This window comes from Colossoma macropomum, unplaced genomic scaffold (genome assembly GCF_904425465.1).
Source record: "Colossoma macropomum unplaced genomic scaffold, Colossoma_macropomum, whole genome shotgun sequence".
In the NCBI taxonomy this organism is placed as follows: domain Eukaryota; kingdom Metazoa; phylum Chordata; class Actinopteri; order Characiformes; family Serrasalmidae; genus Colossoma; species Colossoma macropomum.
In genome coordinates, this window is record NW_023494796.1 from 29,550,378 (window position 1) to 29,572,418 (window position 22,041).

The 22,041-nt window shown below is 42.6% G+C and overlaps 2 protein-coding genes across 2 annotated transcripts; both read left to right on the top strand.

Moving 5' to 3' along the window:
• Positions 1 to 4,376: 4,376 nt before the first annotated feature.
• Positions 4,377 to 6,071, top strand: LOC118816843 (PH and SEC7 domain-containing protein 3-like). The gene has a single exon (XM_036583437.1). It carries the CDS (start codon positions 4,377 to 4,379, stop codon positions 6,069 to 6,071), a length of 1,695 nt encoding a protein of 564 aa, XP_036439330.1.
• A 7,862-nt stretch (positions 6,072 to 13,933) lies between these two features.
• Positions 13,934 to 21,449, top strand: LOC118816726 (zinc finger E-box-binding homeobox protein zag-1-like). Its single transcript, XM_036583276.1, has 3 exons — positions 13,934 to 14,084; positions 15,636 to 16,026; positions 19,861 to 21,449. Exons 1-3 carry the CDS (start codon positions 13,998 to 14,000, stop codon positions 21,249 to 21,251), a joined length of 1,869 nt encoding a protein of 622 aa, XP_036439169.1. The 5' UTR covers positions 13,934 to 13,997; the 3' UTR covers positions 21,252 to 21,449.
• Positions 21,450 to 22,041: the final 592 nt, after the last annotated feature.

A 22,041-nucleotide genomic window follows, 5' to 3' on the forward strand; every position in this document is an offset into this window, starting at 1 on the left:
TGGGATGAGGTCAAATTGCGGGAGAGTTTAATAGATCTATGGATTAGATGTAGATATATTAATGTGAGGATGTTTAAACGCTGATCATTTCGTCCTGTAATTGTGCGATGGTCCCTAACACCGCAGCTTGACCAGGAGCAGAAACACCGTGGGCCGTTCGCTGTGAAGAGGAGCTGCATTTTCCTCATAACCCCCCAAATCAGAATCAGACCTGATGAACTTCTCTGTCCATTGTCTCATCAATCTAACACGTCAAAACCCGTCAGACCGTCTCAGGGAGCTGTTATCAAAACACAAACAACGAGCGTTCAGTTAAAAATAAAACATCACCACGGTTAAGAGAAAACGAGGGAACGAACTAGAAAATCGTGATCACGAATAAAAAAACGTACCCACGAAGTAAAGAAAACGTGCGCACGATTAAAAGAAAACGAGGGAACGATTTAAGAAATCGTGACCACGAATAGGAGAAAACGTGCGTGCGAACTACAAAGCGTTCGCTCGAATTATTATTATTTTTTACCTCCGTCCCTCCGTACACACACACTCCTCTTTGATGCTCTATCTGGAACTTTGCTGCTAATACAGTGTTTGCAGTTTGTTCACTCCAGTACCGTGTATATCCTTCCTCAGGGACTGCTGTGCTCACGTATGTTACAATCTGACTGCGTAAACCCACGTTCAACGCTCGCCTGGAGCGGTGGGCAGCCCTATCCACAGCGCCCGGGGAGCAGGTGGGGGTCAGGTGCCTTGCTCAGGGGCACCTCAGTCATGTACTGTCGGCTCAGGGGATCAAACCGGCGACCTTCCGGTTGCAAGGCAGGTTCCCTAACCTCCAGCCCACCTCTGCCCTTATTCCACTACCTCATGCACAGAAATGAGTGCTGTGTCGGCGCTGCACTGTCCTGTCTGTTTACTGTGTGTAATGTCTGTTTTATTTATCATATTTATTGTATTGATTCTAGTTTCATTTTCACACTTACGTTTGCACTTTGTACTGTCTATTTTGTTCCGTGTTGCACCGTGTTGTTCCTGGAGGAACGTAATTTCACTCCACTGTGTACTTGTACATAGATGGAATGGCAATAAAAGCCTCTTGACTTGACCTGACCTGAGAGTGGTTTGGTGTGAAACGTTCTGTTCTAGAGAAACTTATAGTCAGAGCTGTTCACAGTGGTGGTGATAGGAACCAGACGTCCACCTCTAAAAGCTCCCTCACAGAAAGTTACTACATGAAATGGTGAGGGAGAATTTTAATATAATATAGAACTATTATAGTGATATAGTGAATATAATGAAAAGTGAATATAAAATAGTGAATTATTTTAATCATAATTAATGAATTATTTCAATTATAATTAATCATATTACATTAATGCTGTACTGTATGTCCTTTTTCTCATATTAGTACTGTGTGTGCCTCTCTCTCTCTCTCTCTGTGTGGTTTTCTCCTGATGAGAGTGTGTCAGTGTGTGACCATGAGAATGTTGCAGGTGATGAACGATGTGTGCCAAGTAAGCTTTTCCCAGGGGCAGCACACGCTTGGGATGACACCTGCTTATCCTTTATCAGTATTAATGACAGCTGCTTGTTCTTAATCAGTATTAAGATGTCTCTAAGGGGGAGAACACACATACATAGAGAGACTAAGGCCCAGTCCCATTTCACCCCTCGCCCCTACCCCTCAGCCCTTAGCCCTCTGTTTTGCACGTTCTCGTCTAGGGGTAGGGTGTCCCAATTTTAGTTGAGATGGAGGGGGAGGGTGAAGTGTTGGGGCTACATGGCCCTCCAAACGGAGGTTTTTCAGAGACTCCAAACAGAGTGTTATGTAACTAAAGCCCAGCAGTGAGGAGCTGAACTTTACCCTCCTCTGCTATCACTGCAGACTGGCAGGGTCGCCTACAGAGCAGCGCTGGTAGCTGTTAATGAAGTGATGCTCTTTTTAATTGAGGGTCCCGTTTCAGAGGGAAGATTTCAACCACTACCCCTTGTCACTCAGTTCCAAGGGGTTTGGGTGACACTAGAAAGAAAGGGGTAGGGGTAAAAGGAAGAAATGGGTTTGGGCCTAAGTTGTAAGGTCAAGCCCTGATAGTGGCCTTGGCCTGCTTGGCCTGCAGATATTGAAAAAAAAATGTTACTTTTGGGTTTGGAGACATTGGTGGGAATTTTCTCAGAAGATAATGGTGGCAAATCAGAAAAGAGATGACATAACTGGGAGGGCCAAGGGGGAGCCAGGTGTAAGCCCCCCATTGCCCAGAACAAGTATAAAAGTGTGAGTTTTTGCGAGGTGGTCAGTTGCGGCCCCGGGCAACTCAGGTTAACACTTCCATTTGTGAGGCCTTAACCCTTTAACATCCTCTCCAAGGAAAAAGCAAAAAAAGCAATGGATTTTTTATTTTTTTGTATTTTTTATTTGTTTGGGGCAAAAATAAAAAAAATTGTTGTTGTTTTGGGTTTTTTTTTTTTTTGACCCCACATTTTTAAAAATATTCATGTCTACGAAACGGTCGAGATGGCACTTTGTGGCATATATAGTGACTCAAAATGTGTGCTAGCAAATGGTTGAGCAGAACATTAAAGGTTATATAAGACTGTACCTTTCTCTGCCATATTTGGTGTTTAACTCTTTTCTATTTGGTATTAGCTGAAGCTTATTTTTGAATTAGAAGCGTGCTGTTTTAGCCACGTCAATGGTTATGAATACCCTGCCCTGCCTGTTTCATGGTAATTTTGAGATAAAGTTTGGGCTTAAATGTATTTTAATCCATTCATGGTGGAGAGATACACACGGGGCTCTGTGTGGCAAACAGTCCCCAAAGAAAACTTATCCCTGCTGAACAAACCTATAGACACCATTAAGCATTTCTGTTGGTTCCTGGTGGTTTTGTAATGTGTTTTAATGGGCTGATATCACAGTGTAAAGGATCCCAGTGCTTTAAAGTGTGTCCAATGGCTGATTCTATATGCATTTGATGGGTTCTTAATGGGATCTAAAGGTTCTACAGGAAGCTAGTGGTCTCTATTGGAAACCAAAACGAAGTTCTTATTCACACAAACTCACAAATACATTTTCTAAGCGTTTATTATAATTTATTATATATTAATATATATTTCTTATTTTTTAGTTTATTTTGTTATCATTATTTAATATTATTTATAAGTATTAATTCATAAGTATAAGTATTTATTCATGTCATTTTCAGTATTCGTTCAGCTTTTGAGTGATTTTTAGTCCGTTATGTGGGGGAATGAGCAGCAGGGGGCGCACCTCCCCTCCCCGTGGCAGGCTATTGATCAGGCACTGCTGTTTACAAAGCCGGCTGTACAGTCTCAGTACACAGTCTCTGTGTTTGAAAAGCTGTAACGAGTAAACACGGACAGTCTCCGGATTATGCAGCTGGATTCTGTCTGTGTGGGAGCTTAAAGAACGATTCTATACTTTCAATACGAAAAATAATCAATAGATGCATCTTTTCTCCACAGCGCAGTGATTTCCGTGCTGGATTCAACGGCTGCGATGAGTCATTCGCGAGTCGGCTCTTCGAACGATGGGAGCCGACTCGCACAGAAGATTCGTTTTTTTAAAAAATGAACACAAATCAAATGTGCAGATCGCAGATCTTATAACGCTGTTATAACCAAATCTGCTGCTTCCCTGCTGAATAAAATCATACAAACCATTAGAGGCGCGTGGTGGTCTCTGCTGGTGTCCAGGAGTCAGTAATGGCATGCTAGTGTTTTCCTGATGGGTTGATATCGCAGCGTAAAGGACTCTTAAAGGATCACAAGATAAGCAGAAGGACAAACCCATCAAACAGTCATCAGAAAAACGTTTTATTGAAACTAAAATGATAGATAAAATCGCTAACTTGGGGGAAAAAACACAAAAAAACGATGTTTCTAAATGAAGATCCGTTCGGGAGCCGAAAGAATCGAACCGATTCACTGAGAAGAGCCGCAGAGCTGAATCAAACACCAGAGCTGTTCTGTGATTGGTTGGCACTTGCCAGCCCTTCTCTGATTGGTTGAGCCTCTTCCCAATTGTGACATCAAACGCTGGCGTGAAACCTTAAGAATACCTGGTTGTATTGAACCGAAATAATCTGTATCTTTTGTTATTATTATTATTATTATTATTATATGGTTTTATCTCGTCCTATTATAACACTTTATAATCTATATAGTTATTTTGACCTCAAAATCGGAGACCACATTCCCCACAATATATTGTGAGGAAGAAGACAGCTAGTGTGCATGACGTAATCGCACGCCGCGTGCGAAATCCGCTCTATGACGTCATCGGACTGACGTCACAAGACACTATAAATGACGGGTCCGCGGTCAAAGCAGTCTCATTTGAACGAGAGCTGCTGCGCATGTCGGCCGTGACTCGAGAGAGAGCAGAGGAAGAACAGGAGAGAGAACGTTTTCAGATGGAAAAAGAAGGTGTGGACAGAACCCAAGAGGAGAGCCCCGAGGATCAGCATGCGGGGGGGAGAGAAACAGATGTGGAACAGCTACTCACCAACAGAACCACAGTCCAGGCTGAGAAGGGTCCGGAGGACGGCAACGGTGGGCTAAACAAGCGCAACAAACTGATAGCAGTTTTTTCACAAAGGCTAATGGAAGTCATTGAAAGGAATTACAAACACAGTGAGGATGGACTGGAAGAGTTCTTGGAATGCCTGCTACAAGTGGCTGAGAAAGAGGCGAACACAGCAGAAGCTCCCAGCACCCAAATGGATCCGAAGGTCGAACAGGGTCGAGAACCAGACAGTAAGGATGAAGGAGTGAAAGAGGAGAAGGAGAAGGGTGAAATTGGAAAAAAGGAAGTGGATGGAGTCATGGACACCTGCATGAAGAGTGAAGATGCAAGTCATGAGCAATCCACGGGGAACCTCCGGCAGGAGAGCGAAGATCTCCAGGAGGAGGCACGGAGCCTCGCCACCAAGCTCTACAACCTCACCGGCTTCAGACGCTCGGAGGTGGTCCAGCACCTCAGCCAGAACACTGACTTCGGGAAGATGGTTGCAAGGGAGTACCTTGCGTTCTTCAACCTCACTGGAATGCGTTTGGACGAGGCGCTCCGAACGTTCATCAAAGCATGTAGGCTAGCGGGTGGAACCAGCAAGCAGGAGCGCATCTTAGCTCACTTCGCTGACCGGTACCACCAATGCAACCCAACATCTTTAGCCTCGAAAGATGTGGTTCATTGCCTTTCCTGTGCCATGATGCTGCTCAACGTTGACCTCCATCGTTGCTTCCCCTCAGTGAAAATGTCCTGCCAGGATTTCCTGAACAACCTGCGAGGGGTAGGTGGTGGTCTTGAGTTCCCTGAAGAGTTGTGCAGGCAGCTGTATTTTTCAATCAAGGCGAAGAAGCTGGCATGGGACAAAGATGATGATCAGAGCAAAAAAACAAAAGAGCAGCTCCAGGATTTAATTGAGATGGCCAAGGATCCTACCACTGCTGTCCACAAAACTGGCTATTTGATCTGCAAAAGGATCATGGACAAGAACGCTGAGCAAACCAGAAAGGGGAGGAGGGCCTGGAAGCCTTTTCATGCCATTCTGAAAGGTATGGTCCTGTTCCTTCAAAAGGAGGAGTATGACCCTAACAAAGGCTTGTCCATGGCGGATTTGAAGAACGCCATTAGCTTGCACCATGCAATGTCTTGGCGGGTGGCGGACTACAAAAAGAGGCCCAACGTGCTGTGCATCAGGACGGCAGACCAGAGGTACTTCTTCTTCCAGGCTGAGAGTAAAGAAGAGCTGATATCCTGGGTCACCACCGTTGACCGCATCGCAGCCTGCAACTCTGCCCCTGTGCTGTCTGCTGTCTGCAACACAGGTGGACGGCACCCTCAGGTGCTGCCTTCCTTTACCACTTATTTGTCCCCAGAACAGCAGCTGAAGTCCCATGAGGCCCAGCTCCAGAAACTGTTGGCACATCTGGAGTACCACAGGTCTTTGCCTCCAATGAGCTATTATTGGAACGCAGACTTTCTACAGAAGGAGCTGATCCGCTACACCAAGTACGTGGATGTCTTGAAGAAGCTTTGTGTGCTGTAAAATGCTGGGTGCAGCTCCACAGTCTAATGGAGGAACAACAGGAACTGTGAGCGTGCCCCTTCACTATCCTCTGAACCACCTATAAATGCTGGGTGCAGCTCCACAGTCTAATGGAGGAACAACAGGAACTGTGACCACGCCCCTTCACAGTCCTCTGAACCAGCTGTGCAATGCTGGGTGCAGCTCCACAGTCTAATGGAGAAACAACAGGAACTGTGAGTGCACCCCTTCACTGTCCTCTGAACCAGCTGTGCAATCCTAGGTGCAGCTCCACAGTCTAATGGAGGAACAACAGGAACTGTAAGCACGCCCCTTCACTGTCCTCTGAACCAGCTGTGCAATGCTGGGTGCAGCTCCACAGTCTAATGGATAAACAACAGGAACTGTGAGTGCGCCCCTTCACTGTCCTCTGAACCAGCTGTGCAATACTGGGTGCAGCTCCACAGTCTAATGGAGGAACAACAGGAGCTGTGAGCGCGTCCCTTCACTGTCCTGTCAAAGAAAAGCAAAAAGCAATAAAAATGTTAACAATAACTTAAGATTATTCAAATTGATTAACCATTTTTATATTTTTGTATAGGTACACAGCTGATTGTTGCCCTTAAACAGCTTTAAAATTCAGTCCTGACTTGCTTTGCTTTACTTCACTTTTCTGCTCTTCATCGAGGGTGAATAGGTTTTAACCGTGAGTGTCAAAAACAAACAAGAAAACGAACAAACCATTACTGCACCAAGAGAAATGTACACAATATTCTGAGTATTGTATCTTACAAAGGTCAGCAGTAGCCTCATCCTAAAGTCTAGGCCTAAATGTGGTTGCCACCAATCTGATTTTCACTCAGAAAGTCTAGTTTCTAATGTACGATTAAAGGCTTATTTTACTTAGTCTCCTATTTTGTTGGTAAGCTAGCACGGTGTTTACAATGAAGCTGCCCTGTCCTGCTACAAAACAAGCAGCATATAAGGGCTGTTGGTGGCTGCCGTAAAGGCCTCTAGGTGTCGCTCTTGTGATCCAAATTCAAATGTAACTAAAATGCATTATAATGAAAATATAATGGTAACCGTTGACCAAGTTTTCCATGACAAGTTGTTCAATAAGATGCCTTAATAAGATATTTAGTATGCATGAAGCTCAGTATGAGATACTGATACGACTACTAACATGTATAACTACACTGGTTTTTCAAAAATTCTACATAATCAAATGTAAACAGAGTCGTTCAGGGTGGTTTGGTGTGAAACGTTCTGTTCCAGAGAAACTTACCGAGTCAGAGCTGTTCACAGTGGTGGTGACAGGAACCAGACGTCCACCTCTAAAAGCTCCCTCACAGAAAGTTACTACATGAAATGGTTATGAATTCACTGCCTGATGACTGAGACACTGTTTAATGATAGTTTTGTGATAAAGTTTGATAAATCCATTCATGTTAAAGAAGTACACCCAGTGTATTGTACAGTCATTTTTTTTCAGATTTTCCACTATTTTCCCATCATCAACATTCCATATAAACACTCAGAAGACTCGTGTAGGTTCACTGGTGGTCCTGGATAGTAAATAAAATGTCTATATTTGTGTTGTAGTCATGGCGACCCCTGGTTCCCATCACCACCACTGGAAAGACATCTGAACCATTTCACACCAAACCACTCTGAACGACTCCCACTGAACCACTGAATTATTCTGATATATTGAAAAACGGCTGGGATTCCCCTTTAATATCCCAAATAGCAGACAGTTAAGCCAATTATGGCTTTCCTATGTGAGTGTTGGTTGACTACTGGGTAAATGCTTGGCATGCGGGCCAGAATATGGCCAGATCCTGAACATCTTTATATGGTTTTGCCTCATGGCTACATTCATAGGACAGTTCTGGATGTACGAATGTAGACACAAGGCAAAACTGTATGAAGCTGTCCAGGATCTACCCCTATTCTGGCCCGCATGTAGTTGGACCAGATTAGAGCCAAATTCAGGCCAACTCCTGTAGTTCTACTCACTTTACAGTGTGTGGGCCAGATCTGGGTCGAGGACCCAACCATATATTGGGCCAGAACAAACCAAGGATGAGGCCCACCAGTGTGCAGGCAAATTTTGCTAACTGGGCTACCTGAATCTCCTTCTTCTTCCCTCCATAATGGTTGGGATCCTGGGAAGAGTGGGAATGTGAGAGAGGAAAAACATTTCAGACAAAAAGAAAAGTCCATATTCCAGCAAAGAAAGACATGAAAATAAGATGAAGGAGTCAAGAGCAGTTTAGGGACACAGATTATAGCTTAATTCTTTTTGAAGAAAGACAAAGCAAAAATGGTAAAAACATTAGCCAGCTCATCTGCAGTGGCGGACGAAGTACACAAATCATGTACTTGAGTTAAAGTAGAGATACACAGGTAAAATATTACTCCGGTAAAAGTAGAAGTTCCTCCCTTTAGACCTCCACTTGAGTAAAAGTACAAAAGTATTTGCCTTCAAATGTACTTAAGTATCAAAAGTGAAAGTGCTGAAAGTTTAATTATGGCTCTAATGTCCTATCAGCATTCCTGTAACAAAACTCTCACTTTATCAACTCATTTTAGGTGAAAATACTCCAGTGTCTCTCTTGGTAAACCAGTCTTTTAATAGAATGTCATTAATTAGTGACACTGATGTCTATTAAAATTATCATAAGCACAAAACACTGGGCAAAAGTAGAACCGAGTGGCTCTGAAGTAACTTTTTACAAACAAGCAAAGTTTCAGTTAAAGATTTATTTGCAACTTAGTTACAAGTTTAAGTTTAATAAAAACTTTAAACTCAGATTCACAAATGAGTTTCCTTTACTAAACTGTGTCTGTAGGTCTCTGTTCATAAACATAAACTAGCCAACACAAACTTACTATAAAATGAAATAATGTTTGTATAAATTCAGAAAAAAGACACTCTGCGCTGTCTAGTGCGTCTGTGTTGAAGAACAGTTCTCCACACTGAATTTAATTCATTAGGAAAGCAGAATGGGGGAATTTTGGTTAGCTAGCAACCACTCAGCTTAACTTTAGCTTCTGGCTAAATCTCAGATGGCGCCCTGCTCCCCCTATAGTGAGCTGCATATGTCATTGGAATGATGGCTTTAGCATTAAAATAGTGCATCAAATGCCCATGGGATGCAGCCTTAGGCTGCATATCTCAGTATTTGATTGTAAAGGTCATACTTTTGTGACTAGTGCACTATATAAGGCAGGGGTCAGGGCCAGAGTCCAGCACAGTTTGGTGATTTCCCTTCTCTAGCACAATAGCTAGACCTGGTAACGAAAGCTTGAGTTCAGTCAGGTGAACTTGATTGAAAAAGTGACCACACTGTACAGGAAGTACAGTACAGAAACTGTCCAGAGTTCCCCACAGGGAGAAGGGAAAGCCTCCGAGGACGTTAGCCCGTCCATGTCCACTTTACAGTCAATTGTAGCTCTTCATTAAGCGTTTTCAGCCAGCTTTGGGTCAGTGTCAGGTCCTTGGAGTGAATCTGAAAAGGTTCTCAATGTCATACAACGTGAAACAGCACAACTGTTACATAACACAAGATAAATATATTCTATCACTTTTTACTGTCATTTTGAAAAACCTTGTGTCATTTCGTGTTGCAGTATTAGGCCAAAACTGGATAATTTCACATGTGGGACTATTGATATTGTTGACCACAAGATTCTAATCCACCATCTTAAATCCTGGGCCGCCTCTCTGGTACAGTTTTAGAATAGTTTAAGTTATATTTAGTTATTAAACAGTTCATGGTTTCACTGGGAAATCATTCTTCAAAAAAATGTAGCAGTAGTTTGTGGAGTCCCACAAGGTTCAGTTTTAGGGCCTTTGCTTTTTTTTTCTTTGTTACCTCTAGGTGTCATTAGGAAACATAATATCAATTTTCATGGCTATGCTGAAGACACACATTTATACATTTACATTCCTCCTGATAATCAAGACTCTATTGACAGGCTGACCAGCTGTGCGATATACAGATCTTTGGTACTGAAACTCAGAGAAAGCTGCTTTACGAGAAGCTTCGTTCTTTAGTTTCTTATACCAGACCTGAAGTATAAAACCTGGGTACGATCCTAGACTCTAATCTCTGTTTCTTCTGCTTAATTAAAACTCCACACCTCATAGTATTTATCTTTTTAATTTGATCTCTTATTTTCTAACATGATATAAAATTAATATTTATAAGTTTTTTCTATCACTGTTAAGCTTTATCACCTGTCTGTAAGGCACTTTGAGCTTGCATGAAAAGTACATAATAAGAACACAGATGTAACAACAGGTACATTTTGCACTTTGGCCGGGGTATCCCCTTAGCTAATATCGGAGATTCTGTGCATTATCTGGGTTAGGCAATGTTTACTCGTCTTACGCAATGTTCTATTAGGTACTCTGCTTGTTTTTACTACTAGCCCTGTCATGGTTGGTTTAAATCCAGGCCCTTGACTTCAGCTGCTACGCACACATCACCCCTGGAGCTTTGCCAAGCTAATTAAGGAGCTGGCCAGGTTCCTTGTTGGTTACCTATCCAATTAAGAGCCAAAGGGTTGCCAAGTGTCCTTCCGAAAGCTGATCAAAACGAGCCAAAAGCCAGCGCAGTAACACATTACCAAACTCACTTGGCTATAACATGTTATGTAACGTACTTGTTTGACTTTTCTATTACAATTCGACTATAATTACTGCTGCGTAGGACTATTTTATCCTGTTTTCCCATAAAGCAGTTAAACCTCCAGGTTAATCTGGAAGAGCCCTCAAGCAGGAACGGATCATGAGCGGAATGGTCTTTGTGATGGTCAGGAATTTCTGTTGGTGCAGGTGTCAACATAACATTAAATCCAATAAAACAAATATAGAAAAGATCCACATTGTTTGTGCACTGAGTACGTTTGGTAGTTGGTGAACAACTATAACGACTATAATGAGTAAAGTTTTGTGTAAGACTCGAATCAAAATTTCTCTTTTTCTTTCAAGCCAAACTGAGTCGTAACCCATAAATCTATAACTGAAAACGAGCCTTTATCTCCACACACATTATCTAAGCCACTTATTCGTCTGTGTTGCAGGGGGTGCTGGAGCTTATCCCGGCAGTCATTGGGCGGAAGGCAGGAAACACCCTGGACAGGACACCAGTCCATTACATACATATTCACACATACACACTCACACCCAGGGGCAATTCAGTGTGTCCAACTGGCTTGACCGCATGTCTTCGGACCGTGGAGGAAAGCCCACACAGACACGGGGAGAACATGAAACACACAGAAAGGACCCTGGTTACCCGGCCGGGGAATCGAACCCAGACCCTTCTTGCTGTGAGGTGACAGCGCTACCCTGGACCTTCATTGACTGGCCTTAAAGGGGAATTCCACCAATTTTTCGTTCAGAGTGGTTTGGTGTGAAATGTTTTGTTCTAGAGTAAATTACAGAGTCAGAATTGTTCACAGTGGTGGTGATAGGGAGAGTTTAATTCCTCTAAAAGCTTTCTGACAGCACATTTCTGCGTGCAGTAGTTACAAATATGTTGCCTGATTGCCTGAAACACTGTCTTATGATAGTTTTGAGAAGGTTTTGGCCTAAATATACATCTTTTTTCATCTATTCATGGTGGTTTATGATTATTTTACCATCAATATTCCATATAAACACTCAGAAGACTCGTGTTGGTTCACTGGTGGTTCTGGATAGTAAATAAAATGTCCGTATTTGTGTTGTAGTCATGGCGACCCCTGGTTCCTATCACCACCACTGTAAAGACATCTGAACCATTTCACACCAAACCCACTCTGAATGACTCTGTTTACATCTCAATGATTGAATTACACAAGCATATTGGAGAGCTACAATGGACTTCAGCGCACACGCTGTCCAGCTAGCTAAGAATAGGACTGAGGGCTGCCCATGCTGACTGTCACAAGTGACTGAGGCAAATTTGGACGGCAGGAGCCACGTGGGGAACAGTTGGTCAAGCCCTGTAAGGGGGTACTTCCCGTCAGCTGACTGGTACGTGGGATTTGGCAGCGAGAGCTCTCCAAGTGGAAACGCACGTACACACGAGTAACTAGGGCACTTTCACTACAGCCCCCCACCGCACCCCCCCCCCTAGGCACACTGTTTTGGGCACACTGTGTGACTAAGGCTGGAACCATGAGCATGAGATAACCTCACGTAGTCACATGATGCATGTACTATTCAGAATATGGCTTATTTGCAGTACTGCATTTGTACCTTCGCCACACGGTGTGGTGGTTATTTTTGCCAACACGTTGACTGTAGTTGACTGTAATCCCCATTAAATGTTAATGGAGGGGAAAAGGTGTTCTTGTTTTTGCATGCAGAAAGTAAATATGAACCCAAGGACGGATCGTGGTCACACATGGGTCTTCGGAGCCCCCCTTTTAATATAACATTCTAACTCCTCAAAATGCAGGCTTATTACATACTAAGACTTATTATTATTTAGTAACTACAGGCACCTCAATGCTAATTGGTTGAGCTATTCTTAGGCTATAGAAGTGTGTAATAAAACTTTAGGCCTGCTGGTGGGCCACGGCCTTTTAGAGGGTTAATAAACAGCTTGTTTATGTGCACTTCCAACAGACAAACAAACAAATCAAATACACAAAATGTTTTCATTCTCAATTGTATGCAAATGTAGTGGCCTTTATCTGATTAAATTTGATTATATTTCTTTTATAATACACAACACATGTACACACATGCAATGCTGTGTACGTATTTATTTGGAGAGGGATGAGGGTCTTGCTGCTTATAGGACGTCATAATTAATGAAACATCCTAAGCAAGGCCCATTTAGAGCTTTAAAAACCAGCAGCAGAGCTTTAAACTCTCTCTAAAAGATCCAGGCGGTCAGTGCAGTGTGTAGACGGGGTTAGGTTAGATTGCCTGAGAGGCCTGCCCAGTAACCACGACGGTGGATTAGAATCTTGTGATCAACGGTATCAAGATCTAAGACCAGAATAGAAGGATTTTGTGCATCAGCGCGCTAAACCTGAGGTCATTCACAACACGAACGAGTGCTGTGTGAGTACTAGAGTTAGAGCAGACACCTCTCATAGAACTCGTTCGACATTAGATACGCATTTAATCATTTAAGAACAACTTTTTCTTTTATTTCCTTCAAAAAGGAAGGACAGAAATTGGTAAGATGAGTGAGTACGGAAGGATCCATGCTACTCTTTTTTAGCAGAGGCTTCACCAAAGCAGTATAGAGCAACTTTATTTGCAGTCTATTCAGTCCAGTCTATTCATGTGAGTTCAATGTGTGGCAACTGCTTGAACTGCTTCCCAGAGCACGTTTTGGCACTTGCCATTCATTCATTCATTCATTCATTCATCCATTCATCCATTCATTCATTCATTCATCCACTCAAACACACTCTCAGCCTGCGCTGTTTCCATTGCGGTGGTCTTATGGAAAGTAGATCCGCTGAACTAGTGAGATCTGTGAAGCTGTAACAGGATACACCTAGTGTTGCTATGATGTGGGGAAACACGTGGTTGTGGATCCTCATGGAAGGAACGTCACAGCAGGGGGGCGGGCCTTCGGCTGTGATTGGCTAGTAGTTTCTATGGGCAGTCAGTGCGAGCTGGGATTGGCTGGTAGTATTGCCTCTCCCAGGGTTTGATTGGCCGTAGTATTGCCTCTCCTGCGATGTGATTGGCCGTAGTATTGGGACTCCTAGGCGCTGATTGTCCAGTAGGATCGCGCCTCCTGCGATATGATTGGCTAGAATCTCGTAAAGGATCACGTCGCTGTTTAAAAGCGTGCAGAGCGCGGGACTCTACCGGCCAGTTCCAGCTCAGGGGGGCGGAGTCAGGAGGAAAACGGGTGGGAAATAAAATGAATAAGATGTACCGGAGGGGCGTCACGTTGGGCGCGTGTGATTGTTTTCCGAATGAAAGCGCACGTAGCCGCCGGTGAACAAGCTCAGCGTCCGGCGCCGGTCAGCGGCAGAGCGCGCGGTGACCATCTCAGAATGGAGGTGAGTGAGAGAGAGAGAGAGAGAGAGAAAAATAACTTTCTGGAAGTTCTGATTTTTCATCATGATGTCTCTGAAGGTTCTTTAGTAAAGGCAATGGTTCTATTTAGAACCCTGTTGAAACCTTGCTGATGGTTTTGTGATGTTTTTGGCTTTTTTTTAATGTGTTGTTACCACAATGTAAGGGATCCTAATGGTTTAACAGGTGACCAGTGGCTGATTCTAAATGCTTTTGATAGGTTCTTAATGGGATGTAAAGGTGTTCTACTGGGAACCAATGGTCTCTGTTGGAACCCATTAAGCCAGTTCTCATTAGAAAGCAAAACAGGTTTTAATCCTAACTGTTTAAAATGGTCATAATGGGGTATAGAACCATTTTGTGCTTAAATGGTTCTTTGCTCGGTGCAGTGGTTCTTAAGAATGTGTCATATACGGTTCTGTATGGAACCTTTTTGAAAATGGTTCTATATAGCACCAAAAAGGGTTACCAGCCTGGCATCGTAACAATAGCAGAACCCTTTGGTGCTGTGCACAGACCTGTTTCCAAAAAGGTTCTAGATAGCACTATATACAGCACATTCTCCATCAGCCTGAAGAACCATTTCAACCATTTAAGCATGAATTGGTTCTCTATTTAACTCTATGGTTCTATATGGAACCATTCCCTTTATGAAAGAACACTTGAAGAGTCGTCTTTTTTGAGTGTGTATATGAATTTATTTTAGACAAGAATACTTTTTTGCTTGGTACATTATAAAGGGGAATTCCACCCATTTTTTAAAAATTTGCGCAATATCAGTGTTTGAGATGTAAACAGAGTGATTCGGAGTGGTTTGGTGTGAAATGGCTCAGATGTCTTTACATTGGTGGTGATAGGAACCAGGGGTAACCATGACTACAGCACAAATATGAGTCATCTGAGTGTTCATATGGAATGTTGATGATGGGAAAATAGTGAAAAATCTAAAATAATAAGTTTTCTTTGGGGACTATTTTGCCAACACTATACATGTACCTCTTTTGGAAAATACATTTCAGGCCAAAATCTAATCTCAAATTACCTTCTAATCCTATGTAGTAACTTTCTGGGAGGGAGCTTTTAGAGGTGGACGTCTGGTTCCTATCACCACCACTGTGAACAGCTCTGATTCTTAAGTTCCTCTAGAATGGAGCATTTCACACCAAACCACTCTAAACGATTCTGATAACATCTCAACCACTGAATTATGCATACATTGTGAACATATTAACTATCATTAAGTTCATTATGTAGTTTTTTTGTGTAATATTCAGGGTATATATTGGGTACAAGAGGCTATATAAACTGTGAGAATCTCTTTTATTTGTTTATGTCTCTAGATTAACCTGAAGGTTTCTTCATTTTTGTTGGTGGGGACGTATTCTAGCTACTATACTACACATTCTGTATGTGCCATATCAATGTATATTACAACTAATGGTTCTACTTTGTTCTATTACAACACACTGTTTAGCATGGTACTATGTTATTTTGCCCACTGTCTACTTTCACTCTGTCATTCTTCCCCCCTGTAGCCACCAAGTGAGTCTGTAACCAACTTTAGCCATGGCTTTACTCTGCTGAGGGAGCTGAACCTGCAGAGAAGAATGGGTCAGTTCTGTGACTGTGTCCTTCAGCTCCGCATCCACCCCGGAAGGCTCTTCCTGGCCCATAAAAGCGTGCTGGCCGCGTTCAGCCCCGTGCTCGCGTCTCTTCTCCCGCGCCACGGTGCCCTCGTGGACTTAAACTTTCCCTGCCTCACTCCTGAAACGCTGGACATCCTCCTAAACTACATTTACACAGGTGCACTGCCCCCACGCAGCCAAGAGGAGGCTGTACTCTCCGCTGCCTTCCATCTGCAGATGGAACAGCTCCAGCAGGTGCTTAGGTGGAGGAGGAAGGCCTTGCCTGAGATGACGCACACAGGTGAATAACTTTGCTTTAGGGCCAGAGTACTTTGCATTTTAGGTATGATTAGGTGCACCCAGCCTCAGGTCTCTATGCCCAATGCCAAGCATGGGCTAGAGGGGTATAAAGCCCCCCAGCATTGGTCTGGAACAGTGGAACTGCGTTCTCTGGAGTGATGGAGCTCCATCCAATACCTTTGGGATGAGTTGGAGATCCAGAACTGACCATCCAACATCAGTACCTGACCACACTAATGCTCAATCAAATCCTCACAGCAATGTTCAACATCTAGAAGCCTTTCCAGAAGAGTAGAGGCTGTTACTGCAGCACAAACGCACTATTAACACCCTTCATTTCAGAAGAAACGCTGGAAGAGCAGGCGTCTACAGACTTTCAGAGCTGTAGTGTAGGTGGGTTTGGTGGGGGGGGGGTGTTGGGGGCTTGTCACAAAAAACAAATAGCAAACCAAAAGAAATTCAGTTTAAATTGTTAAAATCTTATTTATCCATTAAACTGTTTAACTAATTGACTAAACTATGTGACGCCATAAGGTTTCATCCAAGGGACATGGCCTCCTCTACACTCTTAAAAAGATGGTTCTTCAAGGGTTCTTTAGTAAAGAAAATGGTTCTACAAAGAACCATGAACACTCAAAGAACTCCTTGCATGACTCAAGGGTTCTTTAGATTGATAGAGAATGCTTTTTGAAAGTTCTATATAGCACCCAGAAATGGTTGTTCTATTGTAACAAGCTTGACATTGACCCCTTTTTGGGTGCTATATAGAACCATTTTTCAAAAGGGTTCTACACAGAACCCTTTCATGATGCAAAGAACGCTTTAATCACGCAAAGGGTTCTTTGAGTCTTCATGGTTCTATATAGAAATAACAAACTTAGGGAGATATTGGAAAATGAGGCACACAGTTTTTGATAGTATTTTTAAAATGTAGCCCTACTGGCTCTTTTTATCTGTTATAGCTGATCAGATGTCTAAAAAATTAATATCGTGATATATCGAGTACCGTGAAAATGGCCCACCGTGAAGAAAACGGAGTTCTAGATGAACGTCTACCGCACACTGAAGCCTGTTTAGAACCAGAGAAATCCAAGACATCAAGGCTTGTTTCTTCGCAGTGTGTTCCCGATTGATTTACAAGGTTAATTACCTAATTAAGCCAACTGCAGTCTTAGGTAAAGTCTTAATTAATTGAAATTAATTACATTTGTACAGGCTGCTTAGGTAGAAGAGCCTAAAACCACAAAGTGATGTCACGTCAATGACAAGTAGCTGCCAAAAAAAAACAAATGGTTCAGGAGTGAAAAAGTCTCAGGTCAGAAGAGTATTTAGTTTCCTACAGAGCTGCAGCAGAGCGGCTCCAGTTGGGTCAGACGAGAGGGCATTTATAGTGTCAGATCTCTAACGGTTGGCCAGGCAGCCTTCTAAGCTCTGAGTGTTGCGACTTAGCGAGATAAAGCAAATAAGATTATAATAGTAGACCAAATAGCCCTTGAAGAAAAAGTGCAGTTTGTTTGTCAGCCGAAAATATATTAGTCATCAAACTAGTCAATCAAAATGGACTCATTTATGTACACAAGCTTGTGGAAATACATTTATGTTATTGGGAAATTTTCCATAGCACAAAGGAAAACACTAGATTTATGACTGCAATGTGGACACCGTAAAATATTTACAGTTGTAAAAGAACTTCTGGCCATCATAGCAGTGGTCACTATGTTGCCTTCTTCAAATTAACGTTTAGTTTAATAGAACAGAAAGGAAAGAAAGCATTAAGCAAGTCATTGATTCTGGATGATGCAACAGGATTTATAAGCAGGCCGATTCTAGAATGACGAACGTTCACGTGGAGTTTACTAGGATTTTTTGACGTTACGTTGCCCCAAAGCTTTGAGTGACAGCTAATGATGGATTAGACCATGACCTGAAAATCTGGGTGCAGACATGAAGAGCAGCTTGCTTGGAGTGCGTCAGCGTCAGGAAACGCCTCCAGAAAACAAACCTACTTTTTCCATGCTCAAAAGATTTTTTCAAGAAACAGCAATTATTTTGTATTTTTTAGCGATTATTATGTACGAACAGATGTTAGATGAGATACAGGCGCTCTGAGGAATATTTTCTTGTTTTTGTCATATTGAATAGTCATGTTTAGTCTCTAAACATCAACATTAGGAATTAAATCAGCTTTTTTCAGTTCACTTTTTGCCTTCCAGTCAGTTATTATTATTAAGGTTATTATTTAGGAAGTTAAGAAAGTTTAGGTTGCTGCTAGCAGGTCTGATATTAACACACCATGCCCATATGTGTGACTTCCGTACTGATCTTTGAGGGACCTCAGTGATTGAAACACAATCAGTTACAATGCAGTCGTCAGAGGCTTTAGTGCTGTGTGTGATTCCAAACATTTGCAAGGATTGACACAAACCGTCAGCCTTGTGGTTGATAAAGCCTCATTTGCTTATCTGTCCTTTTGGACAGGATCAGACAGCGAGAGCCTCTTTCCTGACAAATCTTTAAAAGCTGCTCCCGTGCAGCCGACTAAGCCCTGAGAGAAGTGAGGGAGTGAGAAGACGACAGACTGAAAATCCTTTAAAAGACAACAGATAATTAAGGACTTAATAACTAACGAAAGTTATATTATACATAGTGCTCCTGGACCTGCCAGCCTACTTAGATATTCTGTTAAAAACAGGTAAACTCTTAAAAAAGATGGTTCATCAAGGGTTCTTTAGAAAAGAAAATGGTTCTATATAGAACCATACACACTCAAAGAACCTTTTGCATGACTAAAGAGTTGGAGAATGTCCTGTGGATGGTTCTATATAGAATCTTTCTGAACAGGGTTCATCCTCACAATAGCAGAACCCATTTTGGTGCTATACAGGCCACTTTTCAACAAGTTTCTATATAGAAGCATATACAACACATTCTCCATCAATCTGAAGGATGTTTCCACCATGGATGTTTAACCATACAAAAGGTTCTTTGAATGCTAATGGTTCTATATAGAACTAAGGAACCCTTGAAGAACCATCTTTTTTAAGTGTGTACCAATGGGTTTGGTCTTATACTGGGGATCAGAATGAAAGTATAGATGACGGCTATTTGAAAAATACATTCAGAATGAACAGATAAAGTTTGAGGGTTGCACGATAATATCGGAATCATATCAGTACCAAGATAATTGCTTAAAAATGTAATATATTTTATATATATATATATATATATATATATATATATACATATATATATATATATATATATATATATATTTCTCTAATCTTTTCTATTTGTGACACTTCTTTAATCAAGCTATTTGAAAGTTTCTGCCCTTGATCTACTTGTAAAGTGTCCAGCTTTCAGTTCTGAAGCCTGAACAGCGTAATGGAATTTCTAAGCAGCCAAGTTGCCATGACTAGAATGAAGGACATGGTGTCAGTGGGGAGTATTTAGCCTGTTCTCAGTGACGGGTAATGATGGATTAGACCATGCCCTGAAAATCTGGGTGAAGGCAGGAAGAACGGCTTTCCTGGAGCGCTGCAGCGGTCACTCCTGTTAAAAACAGAGCTCTGTAGGTTCTCTTTTTTGTTTCTGATATCTCGGTGGAGACACTCATAAACATGCAGCACATGCAAATGATACATTTCTTGTTTTAAGTGCTAGAGCTCAGATAACCACACTCTAGATCATCCTCAAGATGTTTGTGAATGGTTAGGAACTTGCTGTTGTCTCTGCATGACATGCTGCCAAATGTTAGTTTGTGAAGGTTTTGTTTGAATGAATTTTCTGTTTCTACACCCTGCATGTTCTAAGCTTGTCTACGTTCCTTCTACAGTTCAGGATAAACTCAACCAGAAGAGGACATTTGTAGAGAGACAGTCCCTAGATGGGACCCCTCTGGCCCCTCCGTCCTATTACCCATATGGCTCAGACCCACCTGAGTCGTCCTCTCCAAGCTGCGAGGTTGTCCCAGTCATATGCCATGTCAAGACGGCAGGGCACAACAAATTCCAACTACAAACCCACTGTCAAGATAGGAGCTCCACCTTCGAGCACACTGGAAATGTCTCAGATGCTGACAAACAGGCCCATCGTGGATGCCCTCAAACCGCTCATGGAGTAGATAACACCTCCTTGCTAGACCAGTTCTTTGAGCCGGCACAGTCGAAACAAGACAAGCTTCTGGTTGTCCTGTCGGAGAGTTCTCTGAATGAGCTGCCATGCGTTGTTGCTGAGAAGGTCGGCAGCCAGTTCAGTAACTCCAGTGACAGTAGAGAGTTTCAGTCCACTTTGCCTGAAAATGCCTCTCAGACTCCTGCAGTTCTACGTACCATCAGTAAAGATTTGCCCTCTGAAACTGAATGTAGTCAAACCAGCAGCCACAGCTGTCCCCAGTTCAGCAGATGTGACAGCAATGGGGATAGCAGATGTGTTTCCGAGATGGATGGTATCCAGTCCTTCAATCCTTTTGATTCAGGAAAAGGTGAACATCTTGCAGAAATTCTTTCAGACACCTTTAATGACAATTCGTACAGCACCAATGGCCACATTCTTAAGGACAGGCCTCATCTTTGTGGTCAGTCGGCCGCAGAGACCTGCCTCGAAAGTCAAACACCTTTATGTTTGCAAAATTCTAGCAGTACCGGCATGACACGTGAACGGAGAACTTCGGATTCTGATATATGGCCGCTGGGAATATTAACCGCTGAAAAGGTTGCCATCGGAGAGCAACCCCAAAAAACCAGTCACGCCGAAAGTGAAGAACTCTCCAAAATGAGGAAGGATTATGTGATTGCCTATCAAGGACAGCTGTATAACCAATGCCTGCTGGAGCGACGCCACTCTAAGGCAGACTCAAGTGACTCGGACAGTGACCGAGCATTCCCAGTGTCCAGTGTCGAGGACAAAGACAGCGCCACAGTTTTGGAGACGATAGATATCACAGAGATATCGCTCTCAGCCAGCCGGCCATCCAAATCTCCTGGGGAACGCTCGTTGACCCATCCGTTCCAATGCTCCATGTGCGAACGTGCCTTCAGCCAGCGTGGCTCTCTGAACAGACATATGCGCTCCCACCTGGGCGTACGACCCTACTCCTGTCCTCGGTGTTCCATGACATTTTCCAGGCAGTATAGGGTCACAGAGCACATGCGTGTGCATCAGAGGAGCTGTGAAGGCCCAACTGAGGGCCACCTGAGGACTGCAGCTGCAGGGGTGGATGTGTAAAAGAAAAGTTCAGGAGTTTTCTAAAACTACCCTACATTTACTTATCTAGTAAGGAGTGTTGGGATGTTCCTCATCTCGGTATCAAATGCCTTGAGTTCCTCAAGAATGTCTGGCATAACTTCAGATATGAATAAAGTGGATCCATTTGTGGCCTGGAGGAAGTCCTGACCATCCAGAGAGTCAAGGCCATCCCTTGAACAAGTCCCCGTGGTTAGCTTAGCAGCGTTAGCTTTAGCTAAAGTGGATAGTAAAAAGGACGAGTTTGAAGTCATCCATTTAGAAGTGGGCTGGACTAGACTGACTCAATGAAGGAGATGCAATGCATTTGCTCACAGTTACTGGTGTCCAAACAGGATGTACCTGCATGTTTATGTTTGAATCCCTTCTTTTTGACTGACAATATTTCCTTTAGGTTGACAGTACTGAGGCTTACTGGTCATTTACTTCATTATGCATGGACACTGGTCACTTCCTTAAAGTATTGACAGATTTAAGTAGCAATGAATATCTTTTTTGTTTGAGTAATATTACAATTGTGATTTAATTTCGATAAATTAAGCCGGAGACCTTTTTTTTTGTCAAGAACATCAGCACAACCATTTTAGGCTTGAGGCCCAAACGCTGATTGTAGTATGCCAGACTGTCAATTCACAAGCTCTGTGTTATTAATTTCCCCATCTAAAACTTGTTACAATGTTGGATAATGTAGGATATAAATAAAATTGCAGCTCATGATTAAAAAAATAGCACTTTTTCAAACTGCGATTTTGGTTTAAAAACAGCAAATCAT